The sequence below is a fragment of the Eschscholzia californica genome, unplaced genomic scaffold (assembly GCF_041429995.1).
Source record: "Eschscholzia californica isolate CP2 unplaced genomic scaffold, dmEscCali1.0.p SCAF_6, whole genome shotgun sequence".
Classification (NCBI taxonomy): domain Eukaryota; kingdom Viridiplantae; phylum Streptophyta; class Magnoliopsida; order Ranunculales; family Papaveraceae; genus Eschscholzia; species Eschscholzia californica.
The window spans coordinates 39716642-39732864 of record NW_028238483.1 but is presented as its reverse complement, the minus strand read 5'-3'; the positions used below and the strand labels follow the sequence as shown (position 1 = coordinate 39732864).

At 36.6% G+C, this 16223-nt stretch overlaps 3 protein-coding genes across 10 annotated transcripts; 1 reads left to right on the top strand and 2 right to left on the bottom strand.

Annotated features, from left to right (window-relative positions):
* Window positions 1-1936: 1936 nt before the first annotated feature.
* Window positions 1937-7432, top strand: LOC147534742 (mitochondrial adenine nucleotide transporter ADNT1-like). Of its 5 annotated transcripts, none has more exons than XM_086645154.1 (9): window positions 1937-2080; window positions 2266-2348; window positions 3924-3972; window positions 4075-4238; window positions 4349-4386; window positions 5180-5292; window positions 5377-5490; window positions 5968-6363; window positions 7060-7432. In XM_086645154.1, the coding sequence occupies exons 4-9, from the start codon at window positions 4183-4185 to the stop codon at window positions 7159-7161; spliced, it is 819 nt and encodes a 272-aa protein (XP_086501280.1). In that variant the 5' UTR covers window positions 1937-2080; window positions 2266-2348; window positions 3924-3972; window positions 4075-4182; the 3' UTR covers window positions 7162-7432. The 5 variants fall into 5 exon arrangements, with proteins under 5 accessions (XP_086501280.1, XP_086501279.1, XP_086501281.1 ...); XM_086645155.1 differs by having other exon boundaries at window positions 2004-2024; XM_086645156.1 differs by having other exon boundaries at window positions 2027-2068.
* Window positions 7252-10819, bottom strand: LOC147534741 (uncharacterized). Of its 4 annotated transcripts, none has more exons than XM_086645160.1 (7): window positions 10498-10819; window positions 9297-9402; window positions 8704-8733; window positions 8224-8325; window positions 7956-8063; window positions 7648-7702; window positions 7252-7477 (listed from the first exon to the last, which is right to left on the bottom strand). In XM_086645160.1, the coding sequence occupies exons 2-7, from the start codon at window positions 9386-9388 to the stop codon at window positions 7433-7435; spliced, it is 432 nt and encodes a 143-aa protein (XP_086501286.1). In that variant the 5' UTR covers window positions 9389-9402; window positions 10498-10819; the 3' UTR covers window positions 7252-7432. The 4 variants fall into 4 exon arrangements, with proteins under 4 accessions (XP_086501286.1, XP_086501284.1, XP_086501285.1 ...); XM_086645158.1 differs by having other exon boundaries at window positions 10392-10739; XM_086645159.1 differs by having other exon boundaries at window positions 10388-10703.
* Window positions 10788-15401, bottom strand: LOC147534740 (putative polygalacturonase). Its single transcript, XM_086645151.1, has 6 exons — window positions 14969-15401; window positions 14060-14442; window positions 12184-12304; window positions 11932-12106; window positions 11751-11821; window positions 10788-11546 (listed from the first exon to the last, which is right to left on the bottom strand). Exons 2-6 carry the CDS (start codon window positions 14393-14395, stop codon window positions 10903-10905), a joined length of 1347 nt encoding a protein of 448 aa, XP_086501277.1. The 5' UTR covers window positions 14396-14442; window positions 14969-15401; the 3' UTR covers window positions 10788-10902.
* Window positions 15402-16223: the final 822 nt, after the last annotated feature.

Below are 16223 nucleotides of genomic sequence, written 5' to 3'. Positions count from 1 at the left end.
TAAGTTATTAAAGTCATAGATGGGAGAAGTAGCTGCCCAAATTGCTCAAAATATCTCTCTCTAGTCTATATATTTCTCTTTCCAATTTCTTCTCCACTTCATAATCAAATCATTCTCAAATTAATCATGGCTAGGGTAGCCGTTGTAGTTGCGGTTATCTTCTCCCTTTTCATCGTCTCCCATGCTCGTTTTCCCTTTGATTCACCAGCAAACCATATCCAACCGTTAACTACCACCTCATCGGGAACTGATGTTGCTCCCGATCTCACTATCCGTCTTCCCAGTGACAAACTTCTAGGAGCTGAAAACTCAATAGAAATCGAACTTCTACAGGAATCCGACCCATCTGTAAGTGTTGTTGGGCCACCAAAGGTAGCTAATGACAGATCCAACCCATCTGTAAGTGTTGTTGGGCCACCAAAGATAGCTAATGACAAATCCGACCAATCGGTAAGTGAATTGCATCACACACGTGCAAACCATCTGTTATGGTACCGTTTCCGCCACCATTGCCGTCATCATAGTCATCCTAACGTTGAACCCATGGTGGAAAAAAATCTTAACGAAAGACAAGAGATTTCGTATGGAAATGACATGATGATGATGGGTGCCAAAACCACTTCCGACCTAATTGCTCACGATAATGTGGGACAGACTCCGACAAAATGGGGCCACCATCACCATCGTCATCATCACCACGGTGAGGAAGAAGGTGGTTTTGTGAAGAGGTTTAGAAAGTTTATATCAAATCACTTCTAAAAGGTGAAACTAAAATTTGTGTGTTTGAATTCATGTTAATGTGTGAATATGGTGTCTTCATTTGTCAAGCTCAGTTTGGTTGAGCGTCACTATGTCTATCTCTTCACTAGGACACAAAAGTTCGAATCGTACTGTTTTAATAAAAATAATAGGGTATGTGATCGCCTAGCGATCAGAAAGCCATGGTTTTGTGTCTTGGGGCCGTAATCTCTTACTTTTAAAACTTGTTCCATGTAATCTATAAATATATGTACCGAGTGAAGTTTGTTATCTAGGGCATGTGTAACAGTGTAAGGGTCTTTTCTAATGGGTTTTACTTAAACTTGCTCTTTCGCCACTGTTACATATGTTTATCTGTGGAGATCTATCTATACCAGTACAAAATGTTTTTATTAAAAGAAAAAGTCTTAAAAAATAACAGAAGATACACATGGAGTGAATTATGATTTCGGATGAGTTGGTCTAATTAACTAAAGCATTCACAAGAAGCAAAATGAATTTATGATTATGATTCAATTTTGATTGACGAAAAGTGACGAAAGATATGTGCGTAAATGGAATTCTTCACCATGATTCGAAGTATGTCTGAAAAGAAACATCAATTTAGACTTGCCTTAGCCATGCCAAACCGTGAGCTCAAGAGTAACGCCACAAAGTATTTTCGAGAAACTAGTTGTTGGGTGAATTCAAGTTTTAACTCGATCCAGATCCGCCACTGGCTAGTGTTTTCACTTTTTTTTTTTATCACCATCTGCCATCGGCTAACATTATTAACTTTTATCCTTTTTGTAGGAGTACTTGTGGAATTTATAGTTGATAGCACCATCCATATACCAAACAGAATTAGATGGTTGCTCTAACTAAAACATCATCCTTTAGACAATATAAAAAGGGTTAATTTCGTTTGGCCCCCAATTATTTTCGAGAGTTCGATTTAGCCTCTAAAGTTTGTCTACTCTTCTATTTCTTACCCTTGCGGCCTTGCGGCATTTCTGTGATTAAAATTTTTCTGCTAATTATCTAACTAACACTTTGTGGGTAAAATTGAACTCCCATACACAATTAAGGGTCAAACAGAAAACTGAGACACTTGTGGAGTCAAAACTACAAGTTGGGGACCAAAACGGAATTAACCCAATAATGTTTATTTGATCGATAGAATCAAAGGCTAAAATTTAGCCACGTATGTAAGGAAAATTTACGAACTACTATCATTTATTTGAATCTTAGAATTTTTAAAATTTTGGAAGAAAAACTCCATGCAGGTACGATTTCGAATCAAGTCTTTTCAGAATCACTTACTCAACTTGTACGGATTAGGGTTTAGGGTAACTAATCTTTCATGCTTTTTCTTTCTGATTCATGAAAGTTGAATGGAGTATTCCTCAAATTAGTATGAGGCCGTTGAATCATAACAATTTCTTTTTGGGTTATAAATTTGGGTTAAATGTGGAGTTGATGGCATTTTGAAACTTGGGTTTTAATGGCGTCTGAAAATTTTGACAGGATAACGACTCCAAAATCAAAAGCTCCTTTCAACTGGGACAAAAACACTAGTCTCTCTTATGTTTTCCACCTCTCACTCTAAAGTTCATTTTTTGCCCCCTTTAATTTATCTCTGTCCTGAATCAATTTGTTAAACCCTAACTAGGGTTTTGAAACTAGTCTTGTTCTTCCCATTTACTTCCATTTATATATATGTTGAAAGATTTTGTACTGTTTTGCTAAGTTTGTATTGGGTTGTGTGAAATTTTTCTAGGATATTCTGTTAGTTTATGAGTTTAATGGCCGTAGAGCTCACAATGATTCATGGGTTGGAGTTTTTGTGAGAAAATTCTGCTTTGTGTGAATGAGGGTTCAGTATGGCCGAATCCCCAGATGCTACCAGTTTAGCGGCCCAGTTTACCCAGCACGGCTCATTTAGAAACGAGCCATGGCAGTGCCCCATTGCGTGACTGTCACGCCCACGGGTCATAAACGTGACCAGACGGCCCATATCATCCTCATTGAGTTCTACGTATTGTATGAATGACGGTTCAGTACGGCCCAAGCCCGCGAAGCTACCTGTATAGCAGGTTTACCCAGCACGATCCATATAGAGACGAGCCATGGTAGTCCATGGGTCTGGTCTCAGCATCGTGCCAGAAGTGCCCCATGACGTGACTGTCTCGTGCAGGGGTCATAAATGTGATGACACGGCCCATATCACCCTCATAGAAATGTTATCATTGTGAAAATCTTATCCAGGTTATCCATTAGTTACAATCAATGTAAGCATTGTTGTTAGGTCAAATTTTATGGAATGAGGTAATTTTGCGTAAGGAAGACTGTCACAGAAATTCATCATGGTAACCTACCCTTCCGGCTATTGTGAACAATTGTAAACTAGGAGAGTAAAGGAGACCGTGACCATCAACATTAGCATTTGGGTTGACTAGTTTGTGAATGTTATGTTTAATAGTAACTACTGTTATTGTGATAGTATTTATTATAGGTGATGCAACATGTGAGTGTTGTTTGTATTTGATATGACAAGAAGCAGCGGATATATTTTGACCATCTTAGTCTATAATAAATAATACCTATTGTAGTTTAGAATTGTGTTTTGCCTTGTAAAATGGATGCCCGTATCAGATAGTCAACAACCACTTGAGTCAGTATAACGGAAGATTTTATAAGAGCCTAGTATCCTAGGTCGGAACAAGTTAATAAGATCTCCTTTTTTACGTCCCCATGTCCCTCCGATGTGGCAACATGGGGGTGCAAAAAGGAATGTCTGATAGCAAGCTCATCGGTTAATTCAATAAGAAATAGGTTAGTACTCGATTTCGTTGTCACCATCCAACCGGATCCAATTCAATTGTTTACTCTTTCCTCATTCAATGAGTGAATTTTCAAGTTTCACCAACCTATTTTAAAATTTCAAGATGTACATCTTGTGTATGCATTAGACACAAATCTTTTCAGACCATCGAACATCGTTCTTCATAAACGTCTTTTTTGTTGAATATAGATATAATGTTTATCTGGTATATGTATTAATGAACAGGGCTATTCCCTGTTTTAGCCTTCGCTGCTCTTAGTGGTGTTGGATGCTCATATTTGTATTTGTGTCAATGAAAAAAATGTATTTAACTCTGTGTATGTTCTTATTTCTGTTACAGGACAGTCACTGCTGTTGCGCCATTAGAACGTGTGAAGTTATTGTTGCAGGTATCTTTACTTCATTTGTTTAGTGGGCATGAAAATCTTGCAACTTCGACACATTTCCGAGCAAGATAAAAAAACGCATGATTTTCTTATTGCACAATATAGGTTCAGAATGCTCAAGATGTAAAATTCAAAGGAACAATTCAAGGCTTGAAATATATATGGAGGAATGAAGGCTTTCGAGGATTACTCAAGGGCAATGGTGTTTGCTGTATGCGTCTTGCTTCATACTCTGCAATTAAAGTGTGTAGCTATGACCATGTATTTAGGTCTGGTTACTTTTCTTTGGCTCTCACTAGTACATATTTTATAAATTTGATTTTGTATGTCTTTTTTATTTGAATGGATTTTGCTCAAGTTTGTTATGTTATCGCAACAGGGGTATTTCATGGCTTTTCCAGCACCAATCAGGCAAAGGTATTATTATTTGTTTTATGCTGATTAATGAATATTTGTTCAAATTTCTCATCTATGTCTATTATGTATCACTACTCTTCCAATTTCTCTTTTCCAATTTGTATTTTGGTTTTGCGGCTACAAGATTTAAGGCTTTCAATCCTGTGATATTAGCGGAATTGGGATGGGAAAACCAAGTTAAAACCGGTGCTAGGGGACCTACGAATTGTATGTGGGGTTGAATATATGGCCTGATAGAGTTAGAGTCTCTTTGTGGGGTTGAATATATGGCCTTCCCGGAAGGCAGTCCTGGTTCCGTCCTCTATTTAAAACGATCTTCTAACATTTACTTTAGCATGTTAAAAATGGTATCAGAGTAGTTAGTCATTGATACGGGAGTATTATTGGCTTTGTTTTAAAACTCGGTAGAGGCCTATGCCTGTGCGACTTGAGGTGATTCATTTATGTTTCCATCTTGAGGCATACACATCTAACCCCAAGAACAAAAGGCACAAACATTGATTAGGTATATATCCTACATGAAAGAGTAAGAACATGGATAATTTTTGTTTGTAAGGACTTAAGACTTGAAAGATTATAGCGTAGTGCAAAAAAAAAAACGATATTCTTTATATTTACAACCTATGTAAATGTGGTGTAACCTTATTCTTTTCAAGAAAATTAATGTACACCTCAAGGCAACACCTTACTTTTTTTGGGGCAACCTGCCTCAAGGTGGAAAAACGTTTTTTTAACACTATTGGATTTTTTTTTGTCATTTCCTTATTTAGTTTTTTGATTTGGTCTTGTATAGAAGATGCCAAGTTAACACCTCTATTGCACTTTGGAGCATTGGAATGTACTAGTTTAATTGCCATGTCTGCAACATACCCTATGGATATGGTTCGGGGAAGGCTTACTGTCCAAGTATTCACTTAACCTTTTTTTCTTACTTGATGTATGGCAGTCTAGGACTATTGGTAATTTTCCTTTTTCTTTTTGTTTAAGCAGATAGGGAAATCCCCTCACCAGTACAGAGGAATGTTTCATGCACTATGGATGGTAGCCCGAGAAGAAGGCGCCCGGGCCCTGTACAAAGGCTTTCTTCCTAGTGTTACTGGAGTTGTAAGTTGAATTATTTCATTGCTTATGATTTAACAAACAACCACTAGGGTAGCGCGGTTACATGTGTGATTTGTTTGTCCATATTTGGGGACCTCAAACCTATGAAGTTAATAAGTACGTTTCTTCTTTTTTCATTTCTTAAACGAATAAGAAGATACTAAGGTTGTGCTCGTTTCCCTCTCATTGTCTAAATCTGACTCATCTGACACTTCTGAAGCTGACTCATCAGACTCGTCCAACTGAAATGGACTCAAAGTGAAACCAAACCCCATTCAGACTTGAGTCAGATTTCTAGATCCGACTTAGGAGAAAAAAAATACTACCCAACATTACCTTAATCGACACCCTTCATAATCATGTCTTATTTACTTCATGCCATTGGTGTGTACACGGAAACATGAAGTGTTAACTTTCTTCAAAAAAAAAGAATCTCCGCCAGATTTTTCACAATTTTGTCATTGTATTTGTGTTAAACAGGTCGTACGTATGGGTGCGAAGTTCATTATCTATGAATGTCTAAAGGATAGATTGGTGACGCCCACTTTAATAGGTTTGCTGGCGCATAAAGAGTTTCGATCAATGGAAGGCAAACCAAGCCCCAAACAGCTTGAATTACTTAGAACAGTCCAGACTCGTTTAGAATTTTTATCTTACGTATCAGGGATCGTAGCACTTCACGTTTCTTACCCTTTCCAGGTTATCCATAGAAGAATGCAGATGGTGGGGTGGAACCATCCTTCACCGATAGTCACCGGTGATGAACCAGTGAAGGCAGTGTTCGAGTATACCGGCATGGTTGACGCTTTCAAGAAAACAGTTAGGAACGAGGGCTTTGGCGCATTATACAAAGGTTTTGCTACCCATCTACTTAAGGTTAGTATCTAATCCCTTTTAGCAATTTTATTTGTTCCCACAATTTCGTCTAGGGACTCCTTGGGTAAAGGAAACCCACCAACAAACCCACTTTTACAAACTCAATCCCTTTGAACAACTCCCATTCTTGTCAAAGAAAAGAAAAAGACGATGAATCACTTTGACGACGGCAAAGGAGAAAGAAACAGATAGGCTAACTCTTTCTTTCACTCTCTTTACCCTATGTTGACGGATGACCGTTCATACGCTTCTTTTTTCAGGGGTTTTCGGCTTTGTCCAATTCAAGATGGTTGGGGTTGGGTTTGTAAAAGGGGGTGGGGGTTCCATATTATTTTCCTTCAGTGCTAGTTGGAATCCTCCAAATTTAATATATGGAAGGTTAGCCCGGGAGTTAAGGAAATGCAACTCAACTAAAACTCACATCATTCTCAAAACTTTAATTTCATGAAATGTGGTGAAAAGTAGTTGTAATATCAACGATTTAGAAATCCAGAACTCCGGTCTCTTACGCTGCTTTGATAGGGTTAGAAGTCTTTGTGAGATGATAATGATAATGAAGAAATAATTCTCGTCAAAGATCAGTCTTTTGGGGGGCATAGTTTATGTTATTTTTTATTGCAGTTTTTATACCTTTATTTGCTGATAAATGTATAAAAGGTTTTTTTAACAATCAAGTAATGTTGGGGTTTTATTCAGGTCGGTCCAGGTTGTATGCTGGCAGTAGTGATGCTCCATTCATTGAAGGATGGTCTTGGAGTTGATGTGACTTTCAAGGGTAATCGGTCTCTCGGCCCTTGAATTGGATCGATAACTACAGTGGAGTTTGTATGAAGATGACCTAAAAGTTCATTTTTGTATGTATAATATCATTGCAGAGGCAAACGTGTGTAAGTCGGAATTAAAATATCATTGAAGTGAAACTTGAGATTTGGATAACATAACAAGTTTTCCTAGTTTTCAACTAAAAGCAAGGATAGGGTTGTTTCTCTTTCCACTTTTCTTCAACTTCAGGTGAATCTATGTAGCAGAAACTTTAGCTTGAAATTTATTGAAGTTCTTGTTTACATCATTACTGCGGTGGAATTTCGAGCAGCTCCCGAATACCTTCACAGACCTGTGGAAACCAACATGAGATATGAAAGTTCATAAACGACCTTTTTCGATGTAGTTTAATATTCGAGACCAGCTACCTGGAAGTTAAGATCTATATACGAAGTCGACTTACTATATGTAGACTCTGAGCTAAGAACTTAATGACCGAGGAAAATACAAACATAAACTTACCAACTTGATTCGCACTTTAATGGATGCAATTAGGTTAGTATACTCTTCAATTCGCCTGCAGTATAACAAAATTACTCTACTCAATATTCAGAAATCAATCATGCTAAGTCCAATATGGAAAGGAGAGTATTACAGATTCTAAGTACCTATAACGAACCAACTCCAATCTTGGTAATGGGTTGTGCCTGAATTCTCAGCATTAAAACTTAGAAGGTTGTTTCATTATCTTTTCTCATGTTTTCGTTATGATATAGGGTTTCAGGGTTGGTGAATTGTACAAAAAAAGAAAGATAAAACGTTATACGTACTTGGCTAATCTCGCTTCCTTTACGGATATGAACTCTATAGCTTCAGACCAAGTAAACTCCACATGAAATCCAAGACCAACATCCACAAATATATGTCTTGTGTCGGGCCTGTCGTATAATACAAAGACAAACTCTTTAATATAAGATAAATTACAGGAAATTTATGAGAGAAACTCGCAAATGTCATGCCACGTGCTTAGATCGATACAGGTATATTATATGATGCCGTAAACAATATGCTTAAGAAATATGAGTCAAGAAAACATACACATCAGCTTGCAAGTACACCTCCGAACCAAGATTGACCAATGTGCGCAGATTAGCTACCGCATTCTTCTCCAAATTCTCTATATTTCTCTTTAGATCGGAGCTTGAAATTGAAAGTTGGAGTCAAGATTCAACAAAGAAAATTACGTATGCAGATTATCGGATAGAGGTGTGATTATTTCAACGTTGTTTCGAGGGAAATACACGATGAAGGGCCAAAATACACTGAAAAGGCCTGAAAGAGATCGACGATAAAATGATCCATTGCTATAAGCCTCTCAACTGAGCCAGATGCGATGGTGGTACAAAAACCAATATGGCTAACTCGAAGACGAATAAGACAATGAGGGAGGTATAATTTTCATCTTCGGGTTTCCTACCTTTTTTATAGTTCTCCTTACTAACGATTGCTCTTTCAGTTAATTCAGATGTTACAATTACGTATCATATTACCAGAAAATGGGATAGATAAAAAGGATACAAAACTTTTTGATCCTCAAAAACCTTGTCCCTGAAATATAAGCAACAGCAAATTAACTTTAACAAGAATATCATCTCTTAGTCAATCAAATACAAGTACTTTGGAACAAACTTTCAGTGAACTAGTTATGAAATAACAATAACAGAATAGCACAAAAATCACCCGTAAATCGTATGAACGGCATCATTTCTACCCTTAAGCAACCGGTGAAGTTCCAACCAACATTGTCATAGATTCATGAGTAGCGAGCGCTAAGAGAATCACGGAACAGTTAACTTATTAAATAGAACCCATGAAGTCCATGAGTTCAATTGGGTGCAAGCTAACGAGGCTCTAATGTTTCATCTAGTTGTTCTTTTCCTTATTAGACTACTTGGTCATCGGTTTTTGTAGAATGGCAGACTAAACCTTTAAACGGGGTCAGTTTGATCAAGCAGTATAATTTTTAGAAGCATAAAACATATAATAGGAGTCAGGAAAAAGAGGGTAAATACACGTTGCGGTCAGAGCATTGTTATCATTTTCGTAGCAGTAATTAGACCCAAACAATACTAGTTAGAAACACATTAGAGGAAAATGGCCAACAGATCTACCTTTCTGCAACAGCTCGAACAAGATCGGGCTTCAAACGGCAATCCACAAATTCCTCAAATTTCTGAACTTTTAGCTGTCGGGCCCTGTCCATTTCGATTATGGCTCCTGCAACATATAGAACGGTTAATTTGTGGTCATTCTACTCAAATCTAATTGACAATCAATGAGAAGCCCTCCCTTACGTGTGCTTTTTTTTTTGCTTAACACGTATCTTTTGTTCTATGTGACGTGGAGTACATGTAGCCATTGGGCCTTTCACTTGTGGGTATAGCTCTAATACCGTGTTAAGTTTGGTGTCATCAAACCAAATATCAATTGCAATGAGTGGAAAGAACCTAAACATTATATCATTGGTTACTAGATTATCATTTTCCTATGTGCGACTATTCTCACACACCTCCTCACGTGTGGCGTTCTTTGAGTCTGACCCACATCTTTTTCTTTTCTTTCAACGTGAAGTGGAGCACGTGTGGCTTTTAAGCCTATCACGTGTAGGTCGAATTCTGATACCATTTTAGATTTTGTGGTCATCCAACTCGAAACCAATTGACAATCAGTGTAGAGGATGGATGTAGATATTATAGGGTACCCTTTTTTCCATGCGGGATTACTCTCATAAAAACATCTCAACAGACTAAAACATTCAAAAAAAAAAGACTAGAAACTCAAATTGTTTATCATAGGGTCTACTTGGTAATACACCACCCTGATATGGTTTTCAAATGCAAATAACAGGGCATGTCTATGAATATATGAAACATATACTAAGTATTTTCATATCGAGTGAACTCTCATAGTCGATTGGCACCAAATTATGATTTTTTTTTTTTTTTTTTTGTTATCATGCCTTAACTTCAAAGGTACCATGCATATTAAACTCTTTGTTGTTTCTCTCTTAGGAATTTTGACAAACAGTTTGTAGTCTTGATTGAGTGCAAAAGTAAATTCACATTAAACAGTAAGATTCCAACTTGGGTTTCTTCAGTAAAGACACTTCACGCTTCTATTCATGTTTGGTTTGCTTTTTTTCTCTCACTTAAAAAAGTTAACAATGTAGAGAGAGAAATACAAACCCAAGTAGAGTATGTACCTACCCAGAACTTCTTCTCATATAAAGATAGAGACAACAAGAGAAAGTAACCTAAAGATGATCTTGGAAGAATAATATGAGAGTGAGAGAGAGAGAGAAGAGAGAGAGACTGTAATGGTGTATCTGGTTGAGGAGTGAGGTTGAATGGTTGCTTCAGGTTAGAGGACTGCTCTCTGGTTGATAGCTCTCCGTTTGTCTTCGATATTTTAGCCCACCCACGGCTCAACCTTTGCTAATTTAGCCGTTTATAGGTAGGTGCCCAAGTTGGTTTACTCTCTGAAGCCAATTTGCCCATTTCCAATGTGGGACTATTCTCATTAGCTATCGTCGTCCACCATTGTGCCATAACATTAACCAGAAGTAGGACCAGAGCCGACGTATTTATAAGTTCAATTCTAGGTAGTTCACAATTGACAATTTTATTGAATCATCAAATATTAATTATCCACTTGAACAAATAGTTTAAAATAAAGTACACAAGTTAAAAACCGAAAAAAGATCACAAATTAAAAATCTTAAAAATTACTTGAACAGGAACCTGAGCCGCTGGTGCTAGCTAACTCTGAGCACGGCGAGGGGTTTACTTCAAGAGAACTTCCGCTGACATCCGAACATTTCCATGGTGATGAAGTTTGACTACCCGGAACACCATGAAGGTTAATTTTAGATAAACAAATTCCAGTAAAAGGGTAATTCTTAAAACCTTGGATTGATCCTGGTTTCCTGATATTAACTCCCCATATATTCTTCAATGTGATTCCGTTAACATAAGTTAAAGCATTTGGATTGAATTTTTCGTCGGGATGATCTCCTGCTGAACATGTCATTCTGATTCCAGTTACTGCTTTTTCCATGTATACATCAGTTATTGTAATGTTCTTGATGAATCCTCCTCTACCGATGTTTGTTTTTATATGAATTCCGATACCCATGTTGAAAAGGCCTATATGTTCAGCTAAAACATTTTCTACACCGCCTGATGTCTCACTTCCAATTGCTATGCCTGCAAAAGGAGATGATCCGCTTATTCTTCTAATGGTGATTCCTGAGCTTTTTCGGCCATATGCAATTCCGTACTCGTCCCATCCACTCTTTATAGCAACCATATCGTCTCCTGTTGATATAGAAGAATCTTCTATGCATACATTGGAACTAGAATCTGCATCAAGTGATTAAACAATGGATAGGGTTAAAACGAAAAATGCAAGTCATGTATTCATTTGTTTTTATGTTATACTTGAATTAGTGATTTAATCTGAGTACCTAAAAAATCCAATCTTAAGATCAGACAATAATCAAATTTGACTACCAAATTGGTGGCAGAGCAATTGATGTACAAATGAGTGATAGATCATAGATGTACCTGGATCAATACCATCCGTATTGGGTGAATCAGCAGGAGCGAAAATGTTCACATATCGAATTACAACATTGCTGCATTCAAAAGAAGAGCACCAAAAATTAGATAATCATTGTTCAGTCAAGCACTAGATTTTCTAAGTAATTCTGCATATAAAATTTCCAAGTTAAGTATTCTGCATTACCTGCAATAAACCGGATGTATATTCCAGAAAGGAGAATTCAGAAACTTCACATTAGATATAATGATATTTTTAGAATTCATTAATTCAATAAGATTTGGTCTTGTGAACTTGAGACTCTTAGTCCTCCACAGGTTCCACCATGCAGCACCTTGGCCATCAATGGTACCATTTTCGCCTGTGAAAGCATGAGTCGTTAACTACTATTCAATAAAGGAAACATCTCGACATGATGATGAAGAACTCAGAATAAACCTGTGATTATCACGTCACGAAGTCCATCGCCATGTATCAGACTTCTATACCTCCAACCAGGTAACTCTCTTCCTCTGCCATAAGATGGCAATGGAGCAATTAAGGGCCAGTTTTCGATATCCTGCTTAAAGTGAAAGAAGAAAAAAGTTAAGACCCAAGAGCTATGTGTGTTTTTCTTTTCATCCTTTCTATTTATAGTTATCAGATACGGCAAATCAGAAGAAATAAATACAAATTTCATTTTAAATCACTCCATGAACATGAAAAATGTAACAGTTAAACATGGTTTTACAAGGAACGTGAAATTATTGGGTCATCTTGGTCATAATTGTTATGCTCTTCTCTTTTAACAATTCAGGCTAGTTCTGTCCACAATTTCGAAGCATATAGAACATAGAAAGTATGCAGTAAATCAAAAGAGAGGCTTGATAAACTCTGGTAAATACTCAACACCCCTATATGCATAATGAATTTAAACGTTGTTGATAGCCAAAAAAAAACAATTATTCTTCTCGTTTGAACATACTATTATTTAGAACAAGAAGCTTAATGACCATATGATAGAAGTAAATAGCATTACGGTGGCAGATGTAACATCAACAACAGTACCAGCAACTTATCATTAACTGTAGGATGGAACTATTTTACATCTTAGTTATGACAATTCTCCATGGCTTAACCCACATGCGGTGCAAGTCAAATCACACACCACAATTTATACAATATGGACCCACCGCAAAGATAATTCAATATCTCGGGCTAACACTAGAATAGGCTTCCTTGAGTATAATGACATTGCTAAGGAGCGATTATCGACAACAGCAATCAAGGAAAATATGTGCAGAAAAATTAATTGTGGATCTGTGATCACCATCTAGCTACTAGCTAGCACATATTAAAGAACTCAAGAGGGCCAAAAATCACAAGTAGAATAAACCTTGATCACAAACATTTTGAATATATTAAGGGTGGGTACTGAGGATGAACCAACTGTAAAAAGGTAGATTTTAAATTGAACAAAGCAGGATCCTCTTTTGAATGTTAGGATCATTTCTGTGTTTCTTTCACTGTTCTCAATATTTAAGTACGGGTATTTCCTTTGAAACATTGATAATGATGGTGAGATTATCATGACCCGGGGTAGTGAAGTAAAGGCTGATATGTCACTATTAAAGGTGTTTATTATACAGTGCAAAATTAAGAACAAGAGTGGGGCAAGGCCCTTAAAGCAAGATATCTCGGAAGTCTAGAAGATATTCCATACTGAATTTACAAAAAGTGGGGGGAGGGGGCATCAATCATCCTCTTAAAGTATCATGTCCCGGAATCCAAAGCATGAGCTAGACAGGAATTATGTTATCAAGACTTACCGCATTGATAACATATCCTATTATCTCGCTAATTTTTCATCCGTTGTGAGGAGCCGCATAAAGAAGTCCAGGAAAAGCTATATTGCCTTACGTTTCTATGACGAACATTTTTCCAATTCTTGAATCCATAGCGATTTGTAACTGATGCAAATCTCTATGAAATGTAAACCGTAGATCGACTCAAGTGGCAGTCATATTAGTATTTCCAAATAATTAACTAATCATCTCTCATATACTTGCACATGGCTGAGACCCCATCCATTAAAGTACTAAAATCTATGAATTTGGCTCACATAAAGTAGGCCATTTGAATAAGATAGAATTCTATACCTTAATTATAATATTATGTGTGTACCCCACATTCTCTTTCGTACTTTCTAGCAATATCAAGATTAAACTAAAACAAAGAGAATTTAATTTCAAGAATTAAGATTTGTTTACTCCAAAATCACACAAAAGATGGAGACATAAAGTTAGAGAGACAAAGAGACAGAGAGAAAATATACCTGTACAGCTCTAATAACCGCATCTTTTGCCAAATATAAGGTCATGTGGCTAGTGAGACTGAAACTTTCTGTAAGATAAACACCTGGTGGAATGTAAAGAAGTGATCCTCCTCTTCTTCTCAAATGTGAAATCCGGTATATAGCTTCCCGAAATGCTTGAGTGTTTAATGTACGTCCATCACCAACACCTCCAAAATCTTTTATCGAAATAACGTCGTTTCGGTACCTCATTGGTACCGTGTCGGAACACGTTACAACATTACCGACACAATATTTTACATAAGGTAACATTCCCGATATTAAGCAAAGAACAACCCATAAAACAGATCGAATCATCTTTTTTGCTTGAAGATCTTCTAAAACCAAAGCTTTAATGCTGGAATCTGAAATGTTTAAAGATCAGAATTTAGATATATTATGTGTATTTTCTTTTCTTAAACAAGCTAAAACCTTCACAGATTTTTCATTTCAGTTCTTTAAAGTAATAGATCTGCTAAATGTAAACTGGAAATGCTTCAAAATAAGCTCTAATGGCGGAAAAAACAGTTCAAAACCCTAATTTACTGCTCAATGAAGTAAGATTTGCTCAAAAGGGAAATATAAAGTTCAACAGAGAATTCCAAGAAGATATCTCCAAAAGAAACTTTTGATATCAAAATAGATTAGCTACAAGCCTACAAAAACCAAACAAAAATCCAAAAAATGATATTGTAGAGTGAGAAAGTTAAACAACCAGAAATCTGATTAAGAAATTAGAAGCAAGAACAAACAGATACAAAATTCCAACAAAATTAGAAAGAGAGATCATTAATGGCGGATCACTAATTTAAAGAACTAGGAGTATAATAAAATAGAATAAGATTAAAAACTGAAGTTTGAAAAGAAAAGTATTGGATTTGGGATTGATACCTGATGAATTTGATGTTGAAGTTTTGTTTCAGAGCATTTGTCCAGAAGCTATTGTCTTCAAGTTAGAGAGAGAGAGAGAGAGAGAGAGAGAGAGAGAGAGAGAGTTGTTGTCAAGGGGAAGTAAGAAGGTATGAGCATTTAAAGACCATTAACTTACTCAGATCACTATTTATTTAAACGATAGTATGATATAGTAGCTGGTTTTGATATTTTATTTCCCGAGGATAGTGAACTAGTAAGCTAATACAAGTTCATAAAGATCGACATCGAGAAATGTTAAGAAATTTACAAGATGAACATGGATATATCGGTTCATTTAGGACAAGGATAGTGAACTAGTAAGCTAATATTCATAGAAGGACAATTTGGAAATCTGCAACGACTCAGGGAAACCGAAGCAAGAAATGGTGTTAACGACCAGGTGTCCAGCGACAATAACCTAGAGCATCAAAGTCAAGAAATAATATGCGCGGACAACTTATCTGATATGGATGAATTTGTGGTAAAATTTTGTGAGCCTAAGTCACTCGAGCAGGTGATTCTCATATGAAGACATTGCCAGGAGTAATTAACCTAGGTGAATCGGTAATACGAGAAATGCTATCGAGTAATGAAGAAGCTATAAATTGAACCACTAGAGAAGTATTGTGGTCATAATGGTGCGACCACAACGCTACGAAGGATTCACCAGATGGTAGTTCGTCACCTGAAAATAATAGATGTGTTGGTCTTCAGATTTATAGATGTGGCACAAATGTCAGTTATGTCGGGGTTTTTATTCAGTTGTCAGAGTATTATCAGTGATAAGGATAGCTGTCTAAGTTCAGTTGTTATCTGGTACATCTTTTCATTCAGTTGTACTATACGAGATGGTATTCTCAAGTTATATGTTGACTGCACGATATTGAGTTCGATTTTTCTAAATGATATATATTTTTCATATAAGACTATTATGGTTTTCATCGACAACATTCAGCTTATTTAGAGATTGAGGAATTATGGCTAGCATGTTATTGTTGTACTGTTAAGGCTAATGCGTAGGGTTGAATTATATTGGTTCAACGAGATACTCTGATATTGGAGGTTATATTGTTTGAGACTGTGTTTGTTATTAGAAGTATGTGGGGTTCTCAGGTTATTGTAGAATGATTCCCGAGGGTTGGTTTCTTTATGACTTGTATAGATATTATACGGCCTTCTATTTTCTTTTATCGTCTTATAGACAACAATCATATGTTTCTCAGATTATGATGTC

Bases quoted from the DNA above. Each gene is read 5' to 3' on its own strand.
- LOC147534742 (XM_086645154.1), top strand. From the start codon at position 4,183: ATGCGTCTTGCTTCATACTCTGCAATTAAAGTGTGTAGCTATGACCAT. The intron at 4,239-4,348 runs GTCTGGTTACTT...TTATCGCAACAG, and splicing joins AGCTATGACCATGTATTTAG to GGGTATTTCATGGCTTTTCC. The intron at 6,364-7,059 runs GTTAGTATCTAA...GGTTTTATTCAG, and splicing joins TTGCTACCCATCTACTTAAG to GTCGGTCCAGGTTGTATGCT.
- LOC147534741 (XM_086645160.1), bottom strand. From the start codon at position 9,388: ATGGACAGGGCCCGACAGCTAAAAGTTCAGAAATTTGAGGAATTTGTG. The intron at 8,326-8,703 runs GTATCCTTTTTA...TTCAATTTCAAG, and splicing joins TTTGAGGATCAAAAAGTTTT to CTCCGATCTAAAGAGAAATA. The intron at 7,703-7,955 runs GTACGTATAACG...GTTATACTGCAG, and splicing joins AAGGAAGCGAGATTAGCCAA to GCGAATTGAAGAGTATACTA.
- LOC147534740 (XM_086645151.1), bottom strand. From the start codon at position 14,395: ATGATTCGATCTGTTTTATGGGTTGTTCTTTGCTTAATATCGGGAATG. The intron at 12,107-12,183 runs GTTTATTCTGAG...ATGCTTTCACAG, and splicing joins TCGTGACGTGATAATCACAG to GCGAAAATGGTACCATTGAT. The intron at 11,822-11,931 runs GTAATGCAGAAT...TTTTGAATGCAG, and splicing joins ATACATCCGGTTTATTGCAG to CAATGTTGTAATTCGATATG.